Source organism: Brassica napus, chromosome A3, assembly GCF_020379485.1.
Source record: "Brassica napus cultivar Da-Ae chromosome A3, Da-Ae, whole genome shotgun sequence".
NCBI lineage: Eukaryota > Viridiplantae > Streptophyta > Magnoliopsida > Brassicales > Brassicaceae > Brassica > Brassica napus.
Genome location: NC_063436.1, coordinates 3,978,508 through 4,003,518, shown reverse-complemented (window position 1 = coordinate 4,003,518; position 25,011 = coordinate 3,978,508). Strand labels below are relative to the sequence as shown.

The 25,011-nt window shown below is 36.6% G+C and overlaps 9 protein-coding genes across 11 annotated transcripts; 3 read left to right on the top strand and 6 right to left on the bottom strand.

Annotated features, from left to right (window-relative positions):
- Positions 1-693: 693 nt before the first annotated feature.
- BNAA03G07920D lies at positions 694-1,972 on the bottom strand. Its single transcript, XM_013875471.3, has 3 exons — positions 1,711-1,972; positions 1,177-1,389; positions 694-1,080 (listed from the first exon to the last, which is right to left on the bottom strand). Exons 1-3 carry the CDS (start codon positions 1,891-1,893, stop codon positions 856-858), a joined length of 621 nt encoding a protein of 206 aa, XP_013730925.2. The 5' UTR covers positions 1,894-1,972; the 3' UTR covers positions 694-855.
- Positions 1,973-3,513: 1,541 nt separating this feature from the next.
- On the top strand, positions 3,514-5,780 carry BNAA03G07910D. The gene is made up of 2 exons (XM_013875463.3): positions 3,514-4,156; positions 5,452-5,780. The coding sequence occupies exons 1-2, from the start codon at positions 3,686-3,688 to the stop codon at positions 5,608-5,610; spliced, it is 630 nt and encodes a 209-aa protein (XP_013730917.2). The 5' UTR covers positions 3,514-3,685; the 3' UTR covers positions 5,611-5,780.
- An 833-nt stretch (positions 5,781-6,613) lies between these two features.
- Positions 6,614-7,338, bottom strand: BNAA03G07900D (uncharacterized protein At1g15400). Its single transcript, XM_013884787.3, has one exon. It carries the CDS (start codon positions 7,159-7,161, stop codon positions 6,829-6,831), a length of 333 nt encoding a protein of 110 aa, XP_013740241.2. The 5' UTR covers positions 7,162-7,338; the 3' UTR covers positions 6,614-6,828.
- A 610-nt stretch (positions 7,339-7,948) lies between these two features.
- On the top strand, positions 7,949-9,390 carry LOC106386715 (mitochondrial pyruvate carrier 1). 2 transcript variants are annotated; one of them, XM_013826527.3, is made up of 5 exons: positions 7,949-8,102; positions 8,409-8,523; positions 8,620-8,674; positions 8,764-8,899; positions 9,092-9,390. In XM_013826527.3, the coding sequence occupies exons 2-5, from the start codon at positions 8,422-8,424 to the stop codon at positions 9,132-9,134; spliced, it is 336 nt and encodes a 111-aa protein (XP_013681981.2). In that variant the 5' UTR covers positions 7,949-8,102; positions 8,409-8,421; the 3' UTR covers positions 9,135-9,390. The 2 variants fall into 2 exon arrangements, with proteins under 2 accessions (XP_013681981.2, XP_013681982.2); XM_013826528.3 differs by having other exon boundaries at positions 8,056-8,102; positions 8,417-8,523.
- Positions 9,391-9,463: 73 nt separating this feature from the next.
- LOC106434570 (NADH-cytochrome b5 reductase-like protein) lies at positions 9,464-13,090 on the bottom strand. Its single transcript, XM_048771591.1, has 13 exons — positions 12,733-13,090; positions 12,508-12,550; positions 12,339-12,414; positions 12,021-12,080; positions 11,873-11,923; positions 11,599-11,653; positions 11,391-11,461; positions 11,242-11,293; positions 10,825-10,902; positions 10,532-10,621; positions 10,323-10,436; positions 9,927-9,995; positions 9,464-9,804 (listed from the first exon to the last, which is right to left on the bottom strand). Exons 1-13 carry the CDS (start codon positions 12,904-12,906, stop codon positions 9,748-9,750), a joined length of 990 nt encoding a protein of 329 aa, XP_048627548.1. The 5' UTR covers positions 12,907-13,090; the 3' UTR covers positions 9,464-9,747.
- A 172-nt stretch (positions 13,091-13,262) lies between these two features.
- Positions 13,263-15,579, bottom strand: LOC106434559 (nudix hydrolase 19, chloroplastic-like). The gene is made up of 6 exons (XM_013875427.3): positions 14,909-15,579; positions 14,691-14,831; positions 14,515-14,619; positions 14,344-14,443; positions 13,844-13,936; positions 13,263-13,739 (listed from the first exon to the last, which is right to left on the bottom strand). Exons 1-6 carry the CDS (start codon positions 15,506-15,508, stop codon positions 13,456-13,458), a joined length of 1,323 nt encoding a protein of 440 aa, XP_013730881.2. The 5' UTR covers positions 15,509-15,579; the 3' UTR covers positions 13,263-13,455.
- Positions 15,580-15,873: 294 nt separating this feature from the next.
- LOC106434550 (acyl-protein thioesterase 2-like) lies at positions 15,874-18,777 on the bottom strand. Of its 2 annotated transcripts, none has more exons than XM_013875421.3 (9): positions 18,645-18,777; positions 18,173-18,243; positions 17,969-18,080; positions 17,588-17,624; positions 17,416-17,485; positions 16,903-17,007; positions 16,618-16,768; positions 16,458-16,537; positions 15,874-16,297 (listed from the first exon to the last, which is right to left on the bottom strand). In XM_013875421.3, the coding sequence occupies exons 2-9, from the start codon at positions 18,204-18,206 to the stop codon at positions 16,125-16,127; spliced, it is 762 nt and encodes a 253-aa protein (XP_013730875.2). In that variant the 5' UTR covers positions 18,207-18,243; positions 18,645-18,777; the 3' UTR covers positions 15,874-16,124. The 2 variants fall into 2 exon arrangements, with proteins under 2 accessions (XP_013730875.2, XP_048627552.1); XM_048771595.1 differs by having other exon boundaries at positions 18,173-18,247; positions 18,647-18,718.
- Positions 18,778-19,733: 956 nt separating this feature from the next.
- On the bottom strand, positions 19,734-21,677 carry LOC106443206 (probable receptor-like protein kinase At5g20050). The gene has a single exon (XM_013884786.3). The coding sequence runs from the start codon at positions 21,209-21,211 to the stop codon at positions 19,853-19,855; it is 1,359 nt and encodes a 452-aa protein (XP_013740240.2). The 5' UTR covers positions 21,212-21,677; the 3' UTR covers positions 19,734-19,852.
- Positions 21,678-23,772: 2,095 nt separating this feature from the next.
- Positions 23,773-24,504, top strand: BNAA03G07870D. Its single transcript, XM_013884785.3, has one exon. The coding sequence runs from the start codon at positions 24,193-24,195 to the stop codon at positions 24,427-24,429; it is 237 nt and encodes a 78-aa protein (XP_013740239.2). The 5' UTR covers positions 23,773-24,192; the 3' UTR covers positions 24,430-24,504.
- The last annotated feature ends 507 nt before the right edge of the window (positions 24,505-25,011 follow it).

Below are 25,011 nucleotides of genomic sequence, written 5' to 3'. Positions count from 1 at the left end.
GGAATATTCGTGAGTATAAGAAAGGGTATAAACCTTTGGCATCTTTCTTTAACTTTAAAGCATCCAAAAGGACAACCATTACACCCGATTCGCGTCTCTATTCATATCATTTTTGACCTAGTCTAATATGCAAACTTGTATGTTACTCTTTTCAACTTGTCACCAATCTTTAATGTTAAAACTACTAGTACTAGTCTACTAGTCCAAAGAATATCTATTGAAATTTTAAACATACATAATAAGACAGTGGGTTTGCTGACGCCCAAGATAACATTACTGCGATGTAGGTTGGCTAATTATATTATAGGATTTTAAAAGGATTTTAGTGTATTTTTTCCTTTTAAAATAAATTTATACTCAAATTTGAAATTCTTATGACATGCTCATGCATCAAGAAAGGATATTCTACATTTTGATATTAGAGATTTATGGATATGATTTCTATTTTCTACATTGTTGTATCCGAGTTCCTCATCTTTGATTAGGTCGGTAATATATTTACGCATGAGGCATGACTTATGCCTCTAATGATCCTGATTGAGAGATGTATACTTATTAATTAAACATAACACAAAAGACATTGTCGCGGCCGTTCGACATCAAAAAAAAAAAAAGACATTGTCGCATGACCAATACTTTTTTTTTTTGGATAAAATATTAAATCAATACTTATTCCTGTTTACCGAGGCTAAATCAAAAAGAAGCTAACCCTTTTCTTGTTCACAAAAATAATACATATCCTTCATTACAAAACTGAAACAAGTCAAACTACAATTGACCTCATCCTTGATGTTTCAAAGAAACCGTACGAAACTCAAAAGGCTTTCTTCTCGAGTCAACTTTATGAGTTCCATTTCAGTCACTTCCCCATTTCCGGACAACGCTTTCTTTAGCAGAGACCTCACTAAAACCATCCTTCTTCCACATCTCCTCTGACTCATCACCATTCACTTTAGAAACTTTTCCTCCCGTGAGTTTGGAGCTTAGAGAAGTCAACCCTTCTCGTGTTCCTCGCAGGGCATACAACAACGGGTTTAACACAAACGCAGCCATTACTCCACCTTTCGCAACTATCATATACTGCAACACCATTAAACAACAAGAAAAACTCTTTTATCTTTCTGATCTCCCTTTATAATGAATAATAATGTCTGCTTTGATAAGCAAAACGCATACCACGAGAAGTATTGCTAAGAGGGTAATGGTAATCTGCTGTGCTTCATTCCAGAAGTGATCGCCACTAAACCAACCGCGACCACCTCCAAACCAGCCTCCACCTCCTCCTCCATTGCCACCAGATTCTTCCCTTTTCTTGATCTCTTTGTCCCACTTGTCAAACTCATTCTTCTTCCCGCCAAGAGCGCTTTCCAATGCTTTACGGGCTTGCTCCTGAGGAACCAATGAAGTGAACGGCACGCCACAAAGTCATAACCAAATCAGCAAACTAGAGAGAAGTGATTAATGCGTCTCTAACCCAAACGGACAAAACAAACACGTAGAACACACAATCTGGTTTATAAACCTTAAACCCTCACACCATAACTGCTCTCTAACGAACTCACAAGAGCTACGAGTTTAAATCATTTGAATCGATTAAAACACTTTCAAACCATTCCTGACAATTGGAACACTCTGATTCTTTCTCAATTCCTTTTAAATGTCGAGCAATCAATCAAGGGGAGCTACAAATTAAGTAAGCAAGAAACAAACCTCCCTCTGGTTGCCGCCGGAGAAAAGACAAGAGAATCTGGGCTTGCTTTTGGTAATTGAGGTTCGCAGAGAGAAGACATAGTTGGAGTCGAGACTAGTCCGGCGCCGGAGTTGGAGAAGCGGCGAGGAAGAAGAAGAAGGAGGAGGAGGATTTATAAGCAGCAATCGGATGACGTGACCCATCTCTCACTCTCGCTCGCTCTCCCTTATCCTACCAGTCACCCCACAAATGTGATAAGAGTCGGAAGTGAGGCTTAGTGGGCCTTTAGAGTTTCTGCTTTTATTCAAGTTTCAAGCCCATTAGATTGCTATATGTATGTATGTTCGGGCCTAATTTACTTGTCTAGATTGACTTTTTAGTATGTATGTTCTGGGGGATTTAGAGCTCTGGGTTTTGATTTGGGGAAGAAGATGATAAGAAATACAAGAGAAAGGAGATTAGCTGTTTAATTTAACGTTTTTTTTTTGTTATTGTCTAACGTTGACTTTTCAAGACTAATGTTGTGAAGTCAACACAAACATTAGGATTTAAATTACATACCCAAGAGTTGAGGATTTAAACTGTTAATTTCAAATACTTGAGGAATTAAATGATCATTTTCCCTATGTTTTGGATAAAATTATAAAAATAGTGCCTTTGAAGCATTTGATCATCAAAAGACCTATAAACATTCAAGGGAAAAGATCACTCTGCAGATCACTAATGAGTTCATCTATATCTCTAATCAATGGTCAAAGTGGTTTAAAATTGATTTCACTGTGGATTAACCCTTTCATTTGACCTCAGAAAATCTGTGGCTATTCTTATGCTATTAGAAAACTGGAAATCATTTATGTTTTTTGTTGTATCATCATAAATATTTTCGAGATTGTTGTCGACCAGCAAAAAAAAATATAAACCAAATGCACATAAGTTCTTAACTAAAAACAAATTGTGTAATGCCCCTAACAAAACTGGTTGGAAGGACAAGAGCCAAGAGGGTCCGGTCCATATATGACCGGGTCACAAATTTGCTGAGAATAATTCGATAAGGTTAACGAGTACTATAAAATATCAGATTTGGGGACCCGGATGGCTTTATCATGTTGTTCCTAATTAGTCAACATAACAATAACAAGAAGCTATAAACATAAAAACAAACATCTCCATCTATCTACGTATATATATTACAAAAACCAATATATGTTGATTACACTTATTATCAAGAAACAGGAGGTTAATTTCACTAAACTAGAACAACCCACATGGTTTGATTCTCACCAATCACCCTATTCACTTTCTAATCCACATATTATTTAATTTGTCTCTGCTCTTATTATTGCATTGGTGTTAAACACGGTTTACTTTGGGGTATATTAAAGGGTTCTTAGTGATTAATGATTAAGAATATTTTGACTAAAGCTTGCAACATATTGATGTTTATTCATGTTGTTGTTCTGTCACCACCAAAACAATCTCGTTATATCTCTTAAACTATATCAATACAATGTAATAATAACTTGTATGGTTGTATATTTCAAATTGCTAAACGATTACTTATTAAAATTTGGCTCAAACACCAGTGTTATTTGTATATAAGATTGGCTAATATAATAAAGAAAACGAACATTGTCCAAAACTTATAACAACCGAACCTATTTTAGATGCAGCTAGGCAAGTTATGCACATGTGAAGCTAGATTAGTTAATATTTTGTACACTCCTCACTTGTTCCGGTTTCAAAGTACAATCCTTCTTCACATATTTATAATTTTCATAAGAAAATGTTATAAATGGTACGTTTAGGATGCCCTCTCCATTTTTTAATTATAAATATATTATTATATTCTATGCAGTTGCAAACTTTAAGAGAGAATAATTGAGAGAGGACTCATTTGCTCTCCTCTGATGCTTCCTTATAAATAACGCATATGAGCCATTAAAGAGTCCCACAAATACTTTTACGCAAAAAAAAAGAAGAGAAGATTTATTAAAAATGAATATGGCAAACGAAGAGAAACCAAAAAAGAAGAAAAGTCTCATGAACTTCTACAAGTTCTCCACCACCACTTCGAAGAAGTCACTCATAAACCCTAAATCCACACCAAACAAAGTCCAGATCCCACCATCATCAGTATATCAAGAAGAGGTATCGAAATCAATCGTGGTCCAGTCAAGTAAAACACAAAACCATCTAAGGAGGGACATCTTCGAGTTAAAGACTACTAGTAATGAGAGAAAGAAAGGCGGTGGTGGTGGTGCGGCGGAGGAGGGGAGGAAGTCGGTGTCTCACGTGGAGAGGGATACGGAGGCGAGGATAGCGGCAGCGGCGGAGATGTTAACGGTGAGGATATTAGCAGCGGACATGCCGGGGTTTATGCAAGCACATGCGTTTAGGTGTGCGAGAACGACGTTAGATAGTTTGGAGAAGTTTAGTTCGAAGCACATGGCTTTCAATCTCAAGAAGGTAATATCACTTCTCTTCTCTTCCTTTTTTCGCATTTATTTATTTTGTCCATTTCTGCTATTCTATCAATTATTTACATGAAAAAGTATATCACAAGAGGCGAACTTTCATGAACAACAATACAAAACTGCGATGCCAAAACTTCCAATATCTCTAAAACATGATATTTTGTTTTTATATGATTTTGTGTAAAAAAGGATTTACATCTAACCAATGATAGTATCTATTGTGTTTCATATTGGTCACGAAATCAATTTTTGTAGTCACTGGACTGTCCAGCTATATACAATAGCTTTCTTATAAAATATGAGCAAATAGAAGATATTTAAACTCATTTTTTTAGGTTTGACATTTAGCAGTTTTTGAAAGTCTCTAAAGTTGAGTATGACTTTTACATGTGTGAAATTGTAGTCTTAGAATTACTGTAGAAGGTTAAATAGTTGAAATGGGCACAGCAAATTAGTGAGACTAGCAATAGCTTGTATTGATCCCAACAACTAGGCAGAAAACTCATTTTCAATACAAAACATACAATAACTAAATACAAAGCATGATGGAGAAAATGACACATCATACCTCTTAGCCAATTGCCTTGCTTTCATGATATTAAATGTCAATATCAAACACATGAGTGGTGTTTTCTATGGGCTGCAAAACTAACACACACAAAAAAAAAAATCAGTGTGGGTGTGAAATAAATAATTTTTGGATCTCAAAATGGATGGGAGAGTTAATATTAGGATTAAATAATATATTGCTCCAAAAAATAGGATTAAATAATAAAAACAGAGTGATGGGAAACGGTCCAGCTAATGTTGAGAAGGGCATCCAAAGGGGTATGACCCAACAGAGCCATGTGGTCCTCTTCCACTCTTATCCCTTTTTTAACTTATTTTTGGATCCCTCTTTTGTCTTTCTCTCAGTCTCCACATGAATGATCGATGCGGCTTTGACTATTAGTTCTCTTCTCCCTAGACATTTAGTAAAAGAAGTTTGATTTTTAAAAATATAGTATAGTTAAAATCTAGATGTATCTTTCTCTTTGTAGCCTTAAATTAATAGGGTGGTGAAACAAGCATCAATACATTTTGCAAAATAGTAGTCACATGCTAACTCAACACATATACTAAATATGTAGCAGAAGGACTTTCAAAACGTGAAAACATTATGACAACTATGAATAATACAAATAATATGGACCTATGTTTTGGAAACATATTCCGAATAAGTATTTATGCATGTTTACATACATGATATATTGTTTGTAATATAAGTGAGATTTGATAAATATGCAGGAGTTTGACAAAGGGTATGGACCAGCATGGCATTGCATAGTGGGGTCAAGTTTCGGATCGTTCGTGACACATTCCACAGGTTGTTTTATTTATTTCTCAATGGACAAACTCTACATTCTCCTCTTCAAAACCAAAGTTCGTCCTGCTTCTCCCCATTGATTTTCTTTCTTTCTTTCTTTCCTTCCTCTCTTTTTTTTTTTACATATAGTTTTCCCTCTCTTTCTTTTTAGGATGTCACTTATACCGATCATATTCAAAAAACCTACTGTAAATTCATTATTACTATGTTATCATAAAATTGGCACAACTATACAAGCCTTAGTTCTATTTATGGGTCGAGTTTGTTTGGATTATGTGTTAATTGATATGCGTGCATGCTTCCAACAAAAAAAAATCTCTCGGATTATGTATTCCTTCAAAGATTTGAAATAGGGTTCAAAAACCTGAGTAATGTGATTTAAGATTTTGGAATATAAAAAGTTATGAATTTTTGTATACAGTCCAGTTTATTCTGATAAAAAGGTTGAATTGCATTATGTATTCTACAATTTATTTGACATACCACCACTCAAGACTTAAGTGTCCAAGAGTGTAGCTTAAAATAAGGAGCTAAGGATACTACTAGCTAGCTACTAGGAGACGAATCCTTTTTTGTAGGAAGGATCAGAGCTCCATGTAGCATAGACAAGCCTTACTACTATATTTGATTTAATTCTTCTACTCTTCGTTGTATAAAGGTTATACTAGGAACGAGACTTCGGTGGTGTACAAGGCTCAATATAAGTGATCACATCGAAATTCGGTCAATACAAACATGCTCTTCTCAAGTTCTCTCTTTCTCATTTTTTTTCTTTCTTTCATGAATTTTTCAAAACAAGAAAGCTAGACATACATATACCAGAATTTAGTAATACCATTCAAACATATATTTGTCTCCGACTTTTAGCACAATAACTAGTTCCAAATTAAAGAATTTGCACCAAAAGAACTCCTTTTACTTGGGAATATTGAAACCTTATGGCAACATATGGAAACCTGGTGAAAAAAATATTTCCAATCGCAAATTAATTAATAACAAGATCTCTTTTGATGAATGTTGAAATATATCAACACGTTGGCTGGCCGAAATGGCTTTGTAATTGACGTTTTTTGTTATGAAATGTTTCACAAACACACAAGCATTGAAAATATCAAATCTATAACAAGCACTCTCTCTTCAAACATCATGTCATAAAACAAAAAAGCAAAACCTTCGCTTTGTTATCCATCATGATCTCGAAACTTTCACATAATGAAAAGAAGAACACACAAACAACCCTAATATAATTATAATAATATATGCATATCCAGTTATCCATTGTATATATATCAAGGGTTTTATGAACTTCCAGCGCTTGATGATCTTCCTCTGCGTCTCCTTCTTCGATTAGACGAAAACATAGAACAGAAGCCACAGCCAGCAGATATTTCAGGGGAAGGTGGATCCAAAGTTGGAGAAATCTCCAACCGTCCACCGTTGCTACGTCCTCCATCAGATGCGCTGCGTTTCACTGTTGCGGTGGTGGCAGCCATTGAACCGTCTCGATGATCGTTACGTCGGTCTTCTTTTCTTTCGTCGTTACGGATTTCTCCGCTCAAGAACCTGTCGTTCCAGATGAGTCCCGATGATCCTTGTCTCCTGAACGACGTGGTCGATCTTTGCAACGCCATAGTTCTCTTCTTTGTTTTGTTTTCTTTCAATGGAATGAGAATTTGCTTGTGATCATCACAAAGGTTTTGAAAAGAAAATGAAGAGAAGAAAAGAAAAAAACATATTAAGTTTCAACAAAAAAGAGAGAAAAAAACAAGAATTATTATGGGAAACGGTTTTTCCTTTTTTTTAATATATTTATTTGTTTTGGAAGACTTTGTCATTTTTCCAATTTTCTTATTACGATATTCTTTTCTTATTACGGTTTCCACATTTGTGGTTAAACTGACAATTTCTAGGAAAGTTAGATGCATTTTACCAAAAATAGGGGAAACCGAAGAACATAACTTACCGTCTGTTTTTTGATATGTCCTACTCCTAATTGCCGAAGGAAATAAAACTGTCACTATCATCCCGAAACGAGTTATAAAAAGAAAAGTTTTTAGGTAAGATTGGACGACATGCGTTTCGTGTCCTAACGATTATACTTTGATTTGCGCGGGTCAACAAAATGAGTAGTTATCTCAATTATCAATTTTCCTAAATATATATGAATAAACAACATGTATTATATATATATTGATATTTCTGATTATAACCATTATTTTTAAACTCAGGAATATCCAACGCAAAATACAAAGACGGATAGTTTAGCACGCAGTGTCAGGAAGCAATAGTTTTTTGTCGTTCACATGGAACAAGATCTTTCTAACTGGTTTGTAGAGTGAATGTGTTTGACTAAAAAAACTTTAGAATATTTGTTCTTTTAGATAATCAATTCATGAGAGCCCATATTTAATGCAGAATATTTTCTTTTGTTGGATCTTCCTACTGATCTCTAAGTTAACGAAAGCCCAACAAACCACTTGTGTCCTTTTGACTTGTTTTGTTATTCCTTCCTCGGTCTCTCTGTCCCTCAAATTCTCTCATCATCGAGCTCCCAAAACTTCGCATACCTCAGGTTTGTGTCTTATCTCAAAGTTGATCGTCTTAGTATGAATAAATAAAAATCGCTTTAGACACTTTTACCTGGATTATTCGAGAGATATATTCTTTGTTCTCAACTGTTTGAGAATCGAAATGTATTGTGATGATTGTGTAATTCTGTTTTTGTCGAATTGGAATCGGCTGATGATGATAAATTAATCTGATTGTACTGTTTACTTATCACTCTTTGGTTGACATTTTATAGAAAAAAAAACAATGAAACTTGTTTTAGCTTTCACATGTCCTGAAACTTGGATTAGTTTATTGTTATTATTTGCAGAATATTAGATAAAATGGCAACAGCATCAAGGTTCCAAGCATTCTTGAACAGTCCGGTTGGCCCTAAAACAACCCATTTCTGGGGTCCTATCGCCAACTGGGGTTTTGTTGCTGCTGTATGCTTTCTCTTTCCCATCTTCCTCTTTTCTTATGATCCAATGGCATTCATACATTCACTCATCCTCTTTGAATTTGACTTCTCACAACAATAGGGTTTGGTGGATATGCAAAAGCCTCCGGAAATGATTTCTGGAAACATGTCCTCAGGTATCTTATTATGAAGGCCTCCCTTATATTATGCAAGCATTATTAATTATGCTAAATCTCTCTCATGCTGGCATTTGTTTTTGTTACAGCCATGTGTATTTACTCTGCATTGTTCATGAGATTTGCCTGGATGGTGCAACCACGCAACTATCTCCTACTTGCCTGCCATGCTTCCAATGAGACTGTTCAGCTCTACCAGCTCTCTCGTTGGGCTAGAGCCCAGGGGTAATTTCTATATACCTCAGAGAAACCATATATATTCTTGTCTAGATGCACTACTCGGAAACAAGTTTGCTTATAGGATTACTGTTTTATAGATGAAGCTACTATGTTTTTATGCAATTGCTTCCACAATTTAGCCCTTATCCCGTTTTTTTCTAGCTTATTCTGAAATCTTTTAAACGTGCTTGATGACAGGTATCTATCCTCCACGAAAGAAGAGGAGAAATCGTCTCAGTAAGCCTAAACGATGAATGAGAGGGTAGCATTTGTTCTTGGGAATTACTGATATCTATCCATTTGATTTTCCTTTGAAACGTGTTTTTTCTCGTCTCCCCAAGCTATATGGTTGCTTTACTTGTTGGATCCTTCGGTGACATTATCTCTTTTCTTTCATAAGTAACCACTTGTAATAAAACTTGAGAGATGTTGGTGGCAGTCCACATTTCCTGTTACTCCAACACAAATTGCTAATGAACAAGAGACGACTTAGCCAAGTTGAGAGTGCTACTTGAGTTTTGGATCTTTCTCCAAGCACATGATTTGACATGAGTCGAAAACACAGACACGAACGCAAATGAACAAACTTTTATCTTTCAAACCGTATCCAATTTCTTGCAGTCTAAATCACATAGAAATTTATCATCAAAATCAAAGTATAGCAAAGGTCCCTCTAGCTACTTCCTCCAGAGACAAAAGACTAACTGATCTGTTTTGCTTTGTTTATTTTCAAAGCTTGATAGGTACTGTGTCAAGCTCATACTGCATCAATTAATGTTTGCTTGGGGACACTTTATTACATGAAATGAAACCTGTCTTAAGCAGAAACTACGGAATTTCGATTCATAATCCTCTCAGAATTTGAAAACCATTTGCTCTGTGAATCCGAGTTCCTTGAGTATTCCCTTAACCTGCAGTGAAACAAACCAACGTAACAATTAGACATGAAGAGCTCGATCAAACGGTTTAACTAGTTTTTAGGTTTCACGTAAAAGATATTGCCAAGATAAGATGTTGACGAATTGGAACAAACCTCTCCTTGTGACCAGTCTGGAGCTTTGCCTCCGGATACATGCTCCATCATCCCAGGAGGACCACACACCTGAAATAACAATAAATAATACCACGTTAATTAATAGCGAATGCTTTGCTCCTATCCACAACTTCTTTTTCAGCAAATCAAATCCGTAAACATCCTAATTCTCGATCTCTTAAGAAACATTGTCTGTTATGATGAAAACTGATATAAAACATCTCCATACTCCAAAATCAAAAGGAAAAAGCTCACTAACTAAATTAATGTACTGTCATATATTTAAGCAGAAGAATATTACATAGCACACAAGGGAAGAAGCGATGGAATTAGATTGTAAAAACACTTTCTTTTAAAAAAACAAGAAATGGTTCTGAAGGTTGTAAGGTAACTTACGAGGATAAGTGTATCGTCAGCAGGAAGAGGTAAGCCTTTCAGAGCCATATCCTTCGAAACGTAACCTACTCCTCCTTTCCAATTTTTAGTAGGATTGTCAACAGTATAGAATACCTGTCCATTTTAATTTTTAAACATTTCATTTTTTAATAAGAGAAGTGGTGTATGCTAGTAAAATAAGCAATTGAAGAAATCAAAGAGGATTCTACCTTCAGATTTGGGTGGTTTGCCTGAAGTGCATCGAGCTTTTGCTTGAGAAGTATATCATCCGGAGAAACATTGGCATAGAGTAATGTTATCTGTGCACACAAAATTGTAAATTTCCATGTTAGGATATCTTCTTTTGTGTGAAAGGATGATCAAGATCTGGGTGAAGAAACTGGTATACGTAACTGGTATACGTAAAATTTCAGCAATTTGTATGATAGATTACATACTTCAATATGGGGTATATAAATGATCATTTTTGAGAGAAAAAATAAGGTAAGAATAAACTCGTCACCTTCGTGTTGTCCTCAGGATTCTTCACAATGGTATCAATCACCTGAAGCATTGGAGTAATCCCACTTCCACCAGCAATCTTCAAGTTAAAAGAGAATGGATACAAACACAAAATTACCAGTCAGACTGTATTTTTTTCCATTACATTGACTTGTAAGCATGATACACAAAGTAACTAGAAGGCAGACACTAAGCTACTAAACGAGAAAGTGTAAATGCGTGCATATCAACAAAGGAGAGCAGGTGAAATCACTCATATTTCGAGATAAGGAAAAAACTACTATTGCAGTCCATATCTTCAAAATTCAACTTCCACACACATATATATATATCGGCTTTCCACTTACATATATAAAACAGATTTTATGTAATAAGCCTTCAATAAACTTGGTTGTAATAAGGGAACAAAGGTTTATACCATGCCAATATGTTTCTTCATATTAGGCGAATATTTGAACTTCTCAATGGGTCTACAAGAAACAAAAGGTAGAAATAGTTAAACATCATATAAAGTAAAGAACTATCAACAACCGTAGTAAGTAAATGCTAAAAGTCAAGAAATTATACCCTTTCACTTCCAACACATCCCCCGGTTTTAAGCTGGCAAAATGCTGACTCATTTTTCCATCTGGGTATACCTGCAAAAGGCAGTGAACACATCATAACAAATCGAAAAAATCAGATCAATCATAACACAATCAGTTATTTATGCTAGAAAAAGTACCAAAAGCAGAGAGATGCACATGAATATTAGAGAACACTCATACCGTCATACCTTAATCAGTAGATCGAAATAGCCCTTAGCCTCTGGGTCTGATATAGGAGTGTAACTGACAAACAAAAGATAAACATGATTAATAGAAGACCCACGTACATAAGCACAATTATTTCCAAGATAACATGCGATATTGAGTAATCTTAAAACCACCAAAAAGTGATTTTTCAACAACTAGGCTAATAGATTCTCTAACTTAATAAGAAGAATGGTTGTCTGGACATGAAAAAAGAAAAACAATGCAAAGCACTGAGAAGTTTTTAGCTGAACTTACGGTCTAACGACATATTTCGTTTTCCCTTCCGCATTGTAGCCTAAAGGAGCCCTGTACAAAGATAAATGAAACAGGTTAGAACTACCACTCTAGCTGGGAAAATTTCCCAAATTGTCAGCAAAAAAATTGTTTCACTATAAAGTTGTACCTTGTGAGGAGACAAGAAGCAACATGCAGACCCAAATTGGCTGAGGGGTCAAATGAGAACCTAGAATTCGAGGCAAAATAAATACAAGAGAACCAAAGTTAAACCACTTGGATTTTTTTTACCAACAATGATTTCATAATGCCTACCGCAGTATAGGGATACAAACTAATTAATATATGTCGAAAATAACACAAGAAAGAATGAGAAACAAACAAGCATTCACCAGCTAGTTAGTTATCCATCCCACCCCTCCCTAGTCCAACAATTATTTGCCAATGTGTATATTTACGAAAATATATTAGTAAGTAAAGCAAAAACCTGAACAACTTGGTGTTGTGGCTAACTGTAGCAGTGTCCTGAAGCTTGAACTCGAGCCATTTGTCAGGGTTCAGAGCTGAAACCAGTCGGAAAATAACAACATAAGAAAATAAAAAGAAGTGTATGGAGGAGCCCGACGCAACAAGGAAAAAAAAAAAAAAAAGAGCACCTGTTTTGAGTCCAGTCTCTTCCTTAGCTTGATCCAGATACGCCTGTGAGATCCATCATAAAGCACAAACGAGAGTCAGCAATCACTAACAAACACACACGAATTTTATTAACCGATACGACAGCGTTTTCAGTATCTGAATCAATGTGATATACAAACAAAATCTATACTGAACAAAATACATAGATAAATGAAATCAAACCAGCTTGGAAAAGAAAAGCTCACCAGATTGTTGCCGGAGGTGAGGTAGTAACAGGAGAATCCGCCGGAAAGTGCCGCGATCGCGCCGGCGGAGAATCGGAAAGTACCATGACCAGATTTGATTTGCGATCGGAGTGCGGCGGGGAATGCCGCGATCGGAGCTGACCTAGCGAGTCGTCGGAAGAAGGAGGTCGCCATCGTTGGTTCAGATCTCGGAGGAGAATAACAAAGGTAGTAGCGCAATGGGAGGGGGTTTAGAACCTTGTGAGTGAGAGACCAGACCTGAAGATTGAAAGTGCATTTGATACGAACACTTAGGATGAAGATGGGCCCAGTTGGGCTTCTTCTTACGTTTATGTTTAATTCATATTTAAAGCCCAATTACTATTTTCTATATGTAACCACAAATTTACAGAGGTTCTTACTCTCTACTTCTCTTCTTCCTTTGCTCTTCAGAGCGGTGGAATTCTTAAAATAAAACCCTATCAAGATGATTCTTGATAAAAAAATTTAATACTAAAACATAAATCAATAAACTCTCCATAAACACATTATTAATAAAAGGCCTTCTATTTATATAAATACAGTAGTTTTTTTCTTATTGATTGTTGTATAATAGCTAAATGAAAAGAAATTTAAAACTAAAGCAAAGATTATAACACAGCTTAAGTTTTCAAGTCTTTACGCAAAGATTAGTTCAGATTAAGCATCAAAGCTATAACAATCATCAAAGTGGTAACTCTTTAGCTACAAACTCGAGAGAGAGACACTAGCTTGTGGTTTTGAGTGAACATTGCCAGAGCCCTGATCTACCCACGTTGAGATCAGGTGGTGAGCAATGGCAAATGGCCCCGGGATGAACATAGGAGCGAGCTCGCCGCTTTCCACATTGAAATCAGTTGTCAGACTCTTGCTTTTCTCCACACCTTTACAGATTTGCTCTATCTTTGAAGCCGCTGTTCTTTGGGCCTTCCTGTATTCTGCAAACGCCAGTGCTTTCTTCACATCTTCTCTACTGTGCCATTGAGCATCTGCGCAACACAACATGATGCTAGTTGTTAAAGATGAGCTCAACCGTGATGAATGTTAAGAAACTCTTGGGGATTTTCCAAAAGGAGTTGAAAGTTACTCTTACCTTCTAACTCTTCCTTGTCTACGTTTATGTCAAGAGTATTGGCGAAAGCAAAGAAGCCGAGCATCAGTTGACATGGCATGCTACTTGGTCCCACTGCAATTTAAGACAACCATCATCGTGAAAAAAAGATTTTCTAAAGCATTTTTGGCATCGGAAACAAAAGTTCCTAACAAGTAAATGTTACATAAGTGAGAGTATTGACTATTGACGCTAGTGTAAGTTAAGAAACCACAAACGAAGAGAATCAAACACATAAACATGATACAAGACTAGATTTTTAAAATCTTTCAAAGAAAAAATAAGGTTGTAATCTATATATATATAGGTTACCCTCAATTTTTTTTATCAGCTTGACAAGTAAAATTGCTTATCGATATGACACTACAGGATGCAAGCATTGAACATTAGCTAACATACTCTGTAACCACACAAGCTAACAAAGAGAAGCTAGAATGATATAACTAGTACACCAACAACTATATTATAACTATCCAATTTACCAGGCCAAGGCTGAGAGCTGTGATAGACAACATCTCCTACTTCAATGCCTGTCTCTTCCCATGTTTCTCGCCGCACAGCCTCTTCTAAACTTTCCCCTGGCTAAGCAAAAGTAGCATAGGTAACAATAAACATACAAAACAAATAACTTAGCAGTGAGAGAGCTTCTATACCTCAATAAATCCAGCTAAACAACTCCACATTCTAGGTACATATCGAGACTGTCTGCTTAAAAGCGCACGATCATTCTCTCGATCAATAACTAACATTATAACCACCTGGTAATAGAGGAAATCAATCAGCCAAAAGTTCTGCAAAGCAACTCATACTCTTGAGGATCAATATATACCGGGTCAACCCGGGGATAAACCCGCTTTCCGCAAGCCTTGTTTGAACATTGCTTTCTCCTTCCTGCTTCCTTAGGAACATTTGCACTTCCACAAGACCCACAGAATCTTGATACATTGTGCCACTCAAGCAATGCCCTGGCCTGCCACAGAAACAAGACAACTTAAGCATTATGATAAAAGATGATGAAATGCACTTGGAAGAGAGCAGCTCACATACATGTCCTGCAATAGCCAACTCATCCATAGCTCGCTGATCCACCCAATCAGCAGCCACCATCAAAGTCCTCAGCTCGACGAAACAAAGCTTCCTACTTTCCAACCCCGAAACGACGCCGTCCTCTTCTTCAGACACATCAACAGCCCAACACACCAAATCTTCCTCCACCTTGGGTCCTAAATACACAAGCGAGTTCTCGTCCAAATCAACCCCGCGGCTCGCCAGCATACCCTTGCAATCAGACAAGCTGATCCATCCCAGATGCCAGATAGGCGTCGTGGTGGAAGCGTCTCCGCCGCCGCTGGAGAACACCAGCGGGCGGCCTTTGCTGAAGGGAAGGACTTTGAAATCAGGGGAAGGCGCGGGGTGGTTTGGGATTTGCGGGATCAGGGCTTTGAGGGATTCAAAGGCGGAGGAAGGTGAGAAGGTGTCGGTGGATTTTGGGGTTTTTGATTTCAAGGGGTTGCCTGCGTACGCGTGGGTTCTTAGGTTCGTTGACATTGTGAGAGATGAGAGTGTTGTTCGTCGGGATAGGTGGAGAGTTACGGATCTGGAGAGTGTGAGGTACGAAGAAGAAGAAGAGAGGAAGAGAGCAAGCATCTCTGTTTTTTTTTTTTTACTTCACCATTGTTTCGCGCTTGATGATCATGTTAGAGAGAGAGAGCTCAAGTGGAAACGATGATTCAGACAAGTCTTGTCCGAACACGTGTTGAGTTATATCGCGCACACGTGTCAAATTATGTCGCGCACATTTTTTTTTTCTGATCGAAGTCACGCACATTTTAAACTGTGCAGTTAGTTAGGCGTAACCGTCGGGCTACTTTTAATGAATTAATATTCAAATAAAAAATAGTGTTCTTTTAATTTTCTTTATCAATTAACCCATCTTCTAAATTTTAGTTATATATTTCTAGTTAAAATAATTTTATCACCAACTTTTGGCATACTTTTCAAGAAACAAAACCTTAAAAGGAATGATTTTTTTTTTTTGTTAAATATCCGATCGACCACCGGAAAACAAACATAACTGAGTCTACCGATGGTCAGGTGACAGAGTTTAGAAGGGCCAAACGACAAGATTTATCTACTTAAGTCTTAAACATCCCAAATGTAACATTTTAAAAATGAAAATCCGAAAGATTTAAATCCAAATCAATGAAAAATCTCGCGAGTTTTTTTTTTCATCAGAGAGTGACAAATCATTGAAAAGCCTTTTTCAACCTTCGAGGCCGAGGGTGGATGTCAGCCACGCGCATACATCCTCCGTCTCCTGTGGGATTGTGTAGTGACCAAGTGCACCGTAAGCTTTGAAGGTCGTCTTCTTAAACCCATGTGATAACAAGGCCTGTGAAGATTTCTCCCCAAACTTGAACGGTACAACATCATCACCTGGAAACCAAAGGTACATATGAATCAGCACAAGAACAGTGAGACTATTTAAAAACTTTAAAAATTCAAAATAAGGCATGAATTGCATTTACACTAAGGCATGATAAATGAGTGATGAAACATTTCAAAATTTTAAGGGTAATATAGTTTGCTTAGTTACCTTTTCCATGACAAACTAAGATGGGTAACGATGCAGCTCGGTTCTTGATCTGCTCCTCTTCTAGTTTACCAGTTAGTGCCCTTCGAAGAAGAAAAAATCCATCAAAGCTCTTATAAAACTAGAAGAACGTTAGGACTTTTGGCACAAAGAGGAGACTTACTTAGCACAAGGAAGCCACCCGCTTAAGCCAATGACTGCGCTTAAATTGATAGGGTAAGGATTGCCATTTCCATATTTACCAAGAGCAAAACAAGTCGCAGAGTACAGAGACGTCCCTGCCCCCATGCTGAACCCTCCAACACCTAACTTAACTGTAAGCAATAAAAGATAACACAGTATTTTTAGAATTGGATTCGATAAGAAACCGAAACAGGCTCAATATAGTCGAACTTGACTGGTTATATGGAGGGGAATGAAGAGGCAAGTTTTTGGAAGGAACACTTACTGTCAGCAGGCTCATTTGCCAACAGATTTGCAACATGTGCGGCAGCCACATCCAGTCCTTCTACATCATCAGGTCCATTCTCAGTGAGGTCCACAACATCAAACCCTGCATAAATTACAGTATACCAACTCATCAAAAAAAATTCTCACACAAAATACTCACTGTTCAGAATTATTAATCGTGCACGAGTCTGATGATTAACTTTTGCATAGAGATTCCTATTATTAAGAAAGAAAAAATAGAAGAACTCTTTGGTCTAGTGATGTGGAGCCAAACCAACGATGTGTTGGCTAATAATACTCTCGCCCACAAGCCAACTACTTGGTTGACTACTTTGCTTAGAGCCTTATAGACTAACTTTTCAAACAAAAATTGGGGTTTGGTTGGCACATTCATTTGCAAGAACATGATTAAAACTTAAGTGCAACTCTCTTAACCTCCCTTTCTGTTTCGATTAGTAATAGTTTCCACTAACTAGCATAAAAGACGAATGCTATGTAGCAAATAACTTACAAGCTGTGGAGGGAAAACCACCAAACAGACTTATTGGCTGAGAAGGAGCTGTAGGGCAGATCCATTTGATCTACAACACAGATGGGTTAATATTGACCAAAGGTAAAGTAATCTGAGCGCGCTTAACATAATTAAGGCAACTGCTGGAGATCACTTGAAGCTTATAACTCACATTCGGAAGAGGAAGGGTCTCCAAAATCTGGGACCAGCTGCAGTAAGCACAAAAATAAAAAGAGATTTAATGTCATGACTGCCAACTTTTTAAGCTGACTGTGTATTAATCAAAAAGATGAATCATGTCATGCTTCGCTAGTATCCCGTCTCCAGGAGAAAATATGGCTTAATAAAAGCAAAAAAAATGTTCTATGGTCAATTTAAATTAATTTGTCTCAACTGATTGTGAAGCGACATTGCATAAAAAAAAACACCAAAAGCTTGAAAGAAAACTAAGGTATAAGGAAAAGGCGTAAACTTAAACACTATAGCATAAGTTACACTCATTACTGAAAGACATTTAGAGTATAGGATGTATCCACCATTCAAAAACAAGTACCTGGAGCCATTGTCGCCAAGACCATGTAGCCAGACAATAGTAGCTTGATGCTTCCCTTTGGGCCTAACCACATGAGTTTTCCCAAACTCCACCGCTCTTTTCAAATTTCTGCCTGAAATAACGTTGCAACAGAGAGTTTTTCCCCCTATTATTCACTCGCTCAAGACCAAATCAAAACCCAGGACAAAAGAGGAAGACACTAACTTGAACCAACTGCAGCAGCACCAGAGAGACTCATTGTTGGATGACAAGCAATGCTGTGAAGAAGCAAAACTCTGCAGTAAAAGGAACACATCAATTAGTTTACACACCACATTGATTCCATCAGAAATTACATACCACATTGTTCAAACCAAACATCAAAAGAGATAATAAACCTTTTAGAACTTCAAAACTGAGACCAAAACATTTAAAAAGACATGAATGTCATCCCTTTGTTTCAAGCTATCTATTAACCTCTAGAAACTTGTAAACAGAGAATATTCATTAGAATACAGAGACAGTTCGGACACTTTCGCCGGAAAAGTACATCGGGACGAAACACTTAGGTCTCGATAGGTCGACAAAGATACAAAATTGGCGTTGTCTTTACAAATAAAACGAAATCGAAACGATATATATATTGATGAGGAAGGAATTGGTGGAACGAACAGGATGAGCCAGAGACGGATCTTACCTGAGAGAGTAACTCGGCAAGGTCTAGCGACGGAGAAGTCCAAGGAAGCCACCAAAAAGATAAAAACTTTGATGTAGCTTGCAACTTTTATTTTTCCCTAGCGCCCCCTTTATTATCGATTATTTTGACTTTTATCCCCGAGTCTTTTGTTTCGATCAGTCTTTACCCTAATAATAGAATTTGGGAGATTCGGTTTACTTTTAAACCAGCTAAATTCGGTTAAGCTTCAATTGACGCTTTATGAGTCTACATTCAATGGTTTTTTACATTTGTGTTATGTTCGTGTCTATAATAATTCTGTTACTTACTATTCAGACAAAACAAAAATTCCACAAAACAATGCATGTTGAAATAGCCTGTTTTGTTCAATCCTGGTTATAAATTGTGCTTATTTACACATCGATTTTGCTTTGGATTTTGAGTTGCACTTACGCGTGTTTGGACTCTTGTCTAATGTTAAATGTTCCATTCCAATACTAATAACGTCTGCCAGGCTGCTTGAATGTCACGTCACGTTTGTTAAGTATGGTTAATTTAAAAGCCCCATTAGCTCAATTCTTATAGAATGATATTAGACAACAAAAAGACCAAACTGATATGTTACAGAGTATAGTAGAGGTAAAGTCCACAAGAGCTGCTTCTCTTAACTTTATGTGACATGTACAAACAAAGAAACTACTACAAAATAAAGTAGGCGACGACTTCTAGTTCACAGAGAGACATCAAATTTTCTTACCGTTGCAAAGATGAATCAAGTTTCTTCAAACTATAGAGGCTTTCATTGTAAAAAAAAAAAGTTTTTTTGAATGAATAAATTTAACATCCATTCAAAAAAAAAAGAAGTAAATATCAGCTACCCTTGCACTGCCAATAAGCTTTACATAATATTGATGTTATTATTAGAAGTGTCAAGTACGTACTATTGTTTTCCTAATTGGTTTGAAACAATACTACAAATTTCTAGATTAGATAAATCTCACATGGAGTTGTGCTGATGTGTGCTTGGACAATGATAGCTTATTGACTCAGCTCATTTGCTAATCTTGGTTATGTAAGGGTTGTGCTTACTACATATCAAAGGCTGGAGTGTAAAACACTAAGCAATCTAAGTTTTAGACTTGAACAAAACCAAATATAAACAAAGAGTAGGTTCCGGTTATGTTTTGTTGTGCTTATTAACATATCAAACGAAGAAACAAACCAAAGCTCTAACGTGGAGAAACTGGAGATATGATACTAGAACAAACAGACGGAAAACGAAAATGCCTCCCCCTCTGAATATGCAATTTTGGCATCTCCACAACCCTTCTTACACCTGTAGTCACATCATCAACATCATCATCACCACCACCAGCTGCCGCCAAAAGATCGACCACAACAAGTTTAGAATCCGGCGGCTCATTCACCGTAACTCTCCCTTCAAGCATCTCAATCACCGTAGCCATATCAGGCCTATTCTTAGCCTTCTCCTGTATACACCAAAGCGCCACACACACCAACTTCATCACTTGCCCTTCATCACCAACCTCCTTAGCTTCTATCAACCGCTGATCCACAATCTCCATCACTCTCCTCTCTCTCATCTTCTGGTTCACAATCCTTGGAAAATACTCCAGCTTCTTCTTCTTGGTCCTCTTGTTCTCTACCCTCGTTATACTCCTCCTTCCTCCTATCATCTCTAGGAGCACGATCCCGTAGCTGTAAACGTCAGACTTCTCGGAGATACCGTGCTCTAGAAGCCACTCGGGCGCTAGATACCCGCACGTGCCGCGTATCTCCGTTACTACTCGGCTCTCGTCTCTAGCAACAAGCTTAGAGAGTCCAAAGTCCGTTACCACGGCTCTATAATCCTCGTCGAGGAGAATGTTCTCCGGCTTAACGTCGAGATGCAAGATCTTGGACCGACAATCATTGTGAAGATAAGATAGGGCTTTCGCTACATCGATTGCAACTTGGTACCTTTGGTCCCACGTCAAGCAACCTCCTAGTCTTCTCTTTCCCGGGAAGATCCATACATCGAGAGATGAGTTTGGTATGTATTCGTAGACTAAGAATCTATAACGATTTACCGATGAATAACCGTAAAGACGAACTAGATTCTTGTGCTGCACGGAAGCTATAGCAGCTACCTCTGACCTAAACTCTCTTTCTCCTTTCTCTTCTCCTTCGATTCTCTTCACAGCTACTTGGCTTCCGTCTTTTAAAACTCCTTTGAACACAGAGCCTGATCCTCCTTTCCCGATCTGGACTCTGAACCCGTCGGTGGCTTCTTCGAGATCCTCGAGCTTGAACTTGGTCGGGACTCCGGCGACTTTTCGGAGGAAGCTGTACTCGATTCTGAGCTCTCTGCCTTCTGAGATGTATCTTGACTCGAGGTTCTTTCTCTCTCTGTTGTAACGGCTTCGGATTACGAGGAAGCAGAACACGGCGAGGATTAAGGAGATGTCGACGCCGGCGAGGAGGTAAAAGGGTTTGGAGAGTTTTAGATAAACACGGGCGGCGATTATGACGAGGAGGAGGGATAAGATGGTTAGAGTAGCGATTATGTTCGCTTTCTTGTCTTCCATTACAGGCTTTGGAGCTTCTTTGACTTCATGTTTTTTTGTTTTCAGATGAACATTGTGACTTGTGAGCTGAACAAACGAGAGGAAGGAAATATTTCAAATTAAATATATAAAGACAAGTTATATTTTATCGTTTATTTTTGTTATATTTTGAATGGTAATAAATTTAGATATATTACAAAGCGAACATAGTTGTTGAATTTGTGTCTGTTTTGTTTGTTTTTTTAGCAAAATGATCATTGATAAATGTTGGGAACAGAGAACTGACAATAATACAACGTTGAAAACAAGTTTACAAGATTATTACAAAAACAAAAAAATAATATAGTGAAACAATAAAAATTTGAAAATTGAATTTGGTCATTTTTTTGTTTACAGATTATTTATTACGATATAATATAACATATTATTTATACATAGACATGGACTATACAATGTACAAATATAGACAAAGGTTTTCATAAATGATCTGAAAGAGGCCATATCTGCAAGTTGTCCCAGGTTGTATTGTTCAAGTTTAATCGGTCAAGTGCGTTCTGAAAATAATTCAAATCGTTAGGGGGAAAATTGCCATATTGGGTTTTGATTTGCGAATGTTGTTTAAAAAGGTTAAAAACGGTTTGATAATTGCTTCAAATGTCTGTCTACCTTAAGTATTCATTAGCAGGACGTGGCCATTTGTTGACTTTGACAGCTGAAATGGAATAATATAAACATTAAGTTGGCTTCGGAGACGACTAACTTCGCCGGTCGGAAACATGCCTTGATCGGTGAGTCGGTGACTGACTCGCCCTCACGTTTCTCTTTCTCGTTTACACGTTTTATATAACGATATATGGGCTGAACCGTGTCCGTAGCCATGACGATTTTTATTTTTTTTTGCTTAAAAAGCCATGAAGAATTATGTCATCTTCGATCGAGTTTACTTACCCGTTAGAAACTTTTTATGGAATTAAACAAATTCGAGTTATAAGAATGTGTATGTATTATTGCATTAGAAAACGTCGTTTTGTATTTTATTTATCCGGGATTCTTGTTGTCTTTTTCTAAGTCAACGCTTTGTTGTCGTTTATTTAAAAGTTAAAAAACCTTTTCTGCTTTCTCTGACTTCTAGCTCTCTCGTTCATCACATCTGGTCAACGGAAATCAGGCATACGATATCACTCCCCATTGGTTGGCCGACCTATGCTTCAATTCAATACTTTCATTTTACAGAAAAAAAGTTCTCATAGTATTTTAAAAACTTGGTAAAATGCTTTAATCACAAGAAAGGGAATATGCCAGATCAATACCGGGGCTCAATATATTGTTTTAAAATAAATTGTTTTTTTTTTACCAAAAAAAAATTGCTTTTTCAAGTACCATCGTATTCGTAAGAGCATCTCCAAAGTATAAAATATAGATCTCTATTATAGAGATGGATTTGCTCCAATGTATGCCTCTATAATAGAGTTTCTCTATTTTAGAGGAAAATATAGAAAAATCCTACTTTTTACCTCTATATTTAAAAATAAAAATAACAAATCTCTATATTTTCCCCTATAAATAGAGGAACTCTATTATAAAGGCATACATTGGAGCAAATCTACCTCTATAATAGAGTTTCTCTATTTTAGAGGAAAATATAGAAATAAAAATAGAGTTGGGTTGGAGATGGTCTAAATAAGGTGAGGTCATTGGTAGGTAAAGTGATTTGTAAGAATTTTTGAATCCTCGTAAGTCAGACATATGATTTTTTTAAATGATTGGATATGCCAGCAATAAAAGCTGTGCCTGTGGACAAAAATTTGATATTGATAAATCTTGATACGTATTTTTTTTTTGAATAACAGAAAGTATTCGGATCCGTAGACCCGACTAATTCTTCGGGACCTGTCTATTGGCGACAGATAAACTACGTGAAAGTTAAAAATCCACGCCGTCTAAGAACATGTGAAAGTAGCAACTGAGACCTGGATGAGAATCAATTCTTGGCATGGACAAACATGCCAACTTATCGTTTAGTCGAAACCACTAAACCACTACAATATAATTTGGTGAGAAATCGATCCTGATACCTTTTTAACGACAACCTTGATACGTTTGTTTGGTATTAATGTTATAGCATATGCTCCAGTATTGTTCTAAAAACATAAATTCCAGAATTATATTTTTTTAAGCACGAATATAAATAACGATTGAAAATCCTATTTAAAGAAGTCTAACGTCATATGAACGCGAACTTTGACTTGAGGGAAAGACATGTGCACCTTCAAGTTAGCCTTCAAACAAACACAAATCTTGAAGTTTTGAAAGAGCTTTATCCCTAGTGTTTACTTGTCAACGCTCGATCTCTTGATTTGTAATGTATCTATGATATTTAATTATTGCAGCCAGGAATTAGTACATACGTGTAATTAACTTGTAGTATGTGATTTTAAACGGGGTTATCAACTTTTTCATGAAACTGGTTGATCCTTTTTTTTGTGCACGTCATGAACCTAGTTGATCCAAAAAAAAAAAAATTACAGCCACGTTTATTAGAGATACCACAAGGTCGTTGGATTGTAGGGAGGAAGCGTCTACTATGAAGTAAATTAAGACTGCACTATATGCACTCGTATATTTCAGCTAAGTAGGAAATTTTTGGTTTAAGATCCTCTACAATATATTTTACATTTCAAAGTATTATATACCCTAGGTATGATTCTATTCAATACAACTTGTTACCTGTATGCCTACAAGATATTATACATTTTGAAAGCAAAGGTCACTGATCATATTCATCATAACTTAAGGCATAACTCCAGGAGTTTGAATACGCAACATTAAATGTCTACGAGGACAAGCTTTTGACTTTTGAACTCACATATATATAGTTGAAAGTTGAAACTGTGATGAATAGAGAGCCTTGCGTACATGCAAAGTTGTCACAAAACCATATAAGAAGACATCCTTAGCAACTTAGTATACTATTTGTTTCCAAGTCTAAACCAAGCCACAAGATGCAGAGGTTACAAATTAGTTCTCGGCCATCCGAAGAGTTTCTGATCAACATCTCCCCGGATTCTTCAAGCCCCGATGATCTCGTGGTCTATGATGTCGCCAAGAAGGATATGATGCTTCACAATAATAGTTACAAGTCTGTTAATGGAGAGAGAGCTATTCACCTAATCCCTCTTGTTCTCTTTCTATGTGCTTTTGTTCTTTGGTTTTTTTCAAGTGTTACTACTAATCTCTAGTGACGTACGTAAAGGAATAATAGACATTTCATAATTTGTGATCATTTTGATAATGATAATATATGATTTTAATTACAATATTAGCCAATACTTGGATTCTTTGTTTGTGAAGTGTTAATTACAATTGTGGCTCCGTTGAGTAATCAAAAACACAATGTTATTGTTTCAAATTTTGGTATCTTGTATGTATATTAACTAACCGAAGATAAAATGTTATTGCTTTAGTTTTGATAAAATTATGTAATTAATTAACCGGAAAATCCAAAACAAAATGTTATTTGTTTCAATTTTGGTAACATGTATGAAAATCGGTAGGCGATGGTTACGCGACAAATCTATTCTATTAAAACAGCAGTGTGACCCATTGATAAAAGTAGGGTCCAACTTTTTATTTTTAAGAAAACTGATTTTCCTATATAACTGCATCTATTATATCAACGATAACCACGTTCTATTTTTCTATAACAAAACTGTTATTTTTCTTCCTGTATAAACCAGTTGGATTATTAGTTTTTGATCCTACACATGATTTCTCATGATCATCCGATATGGAAGGCCGGGGCAAACAAAACGGTTATTGAA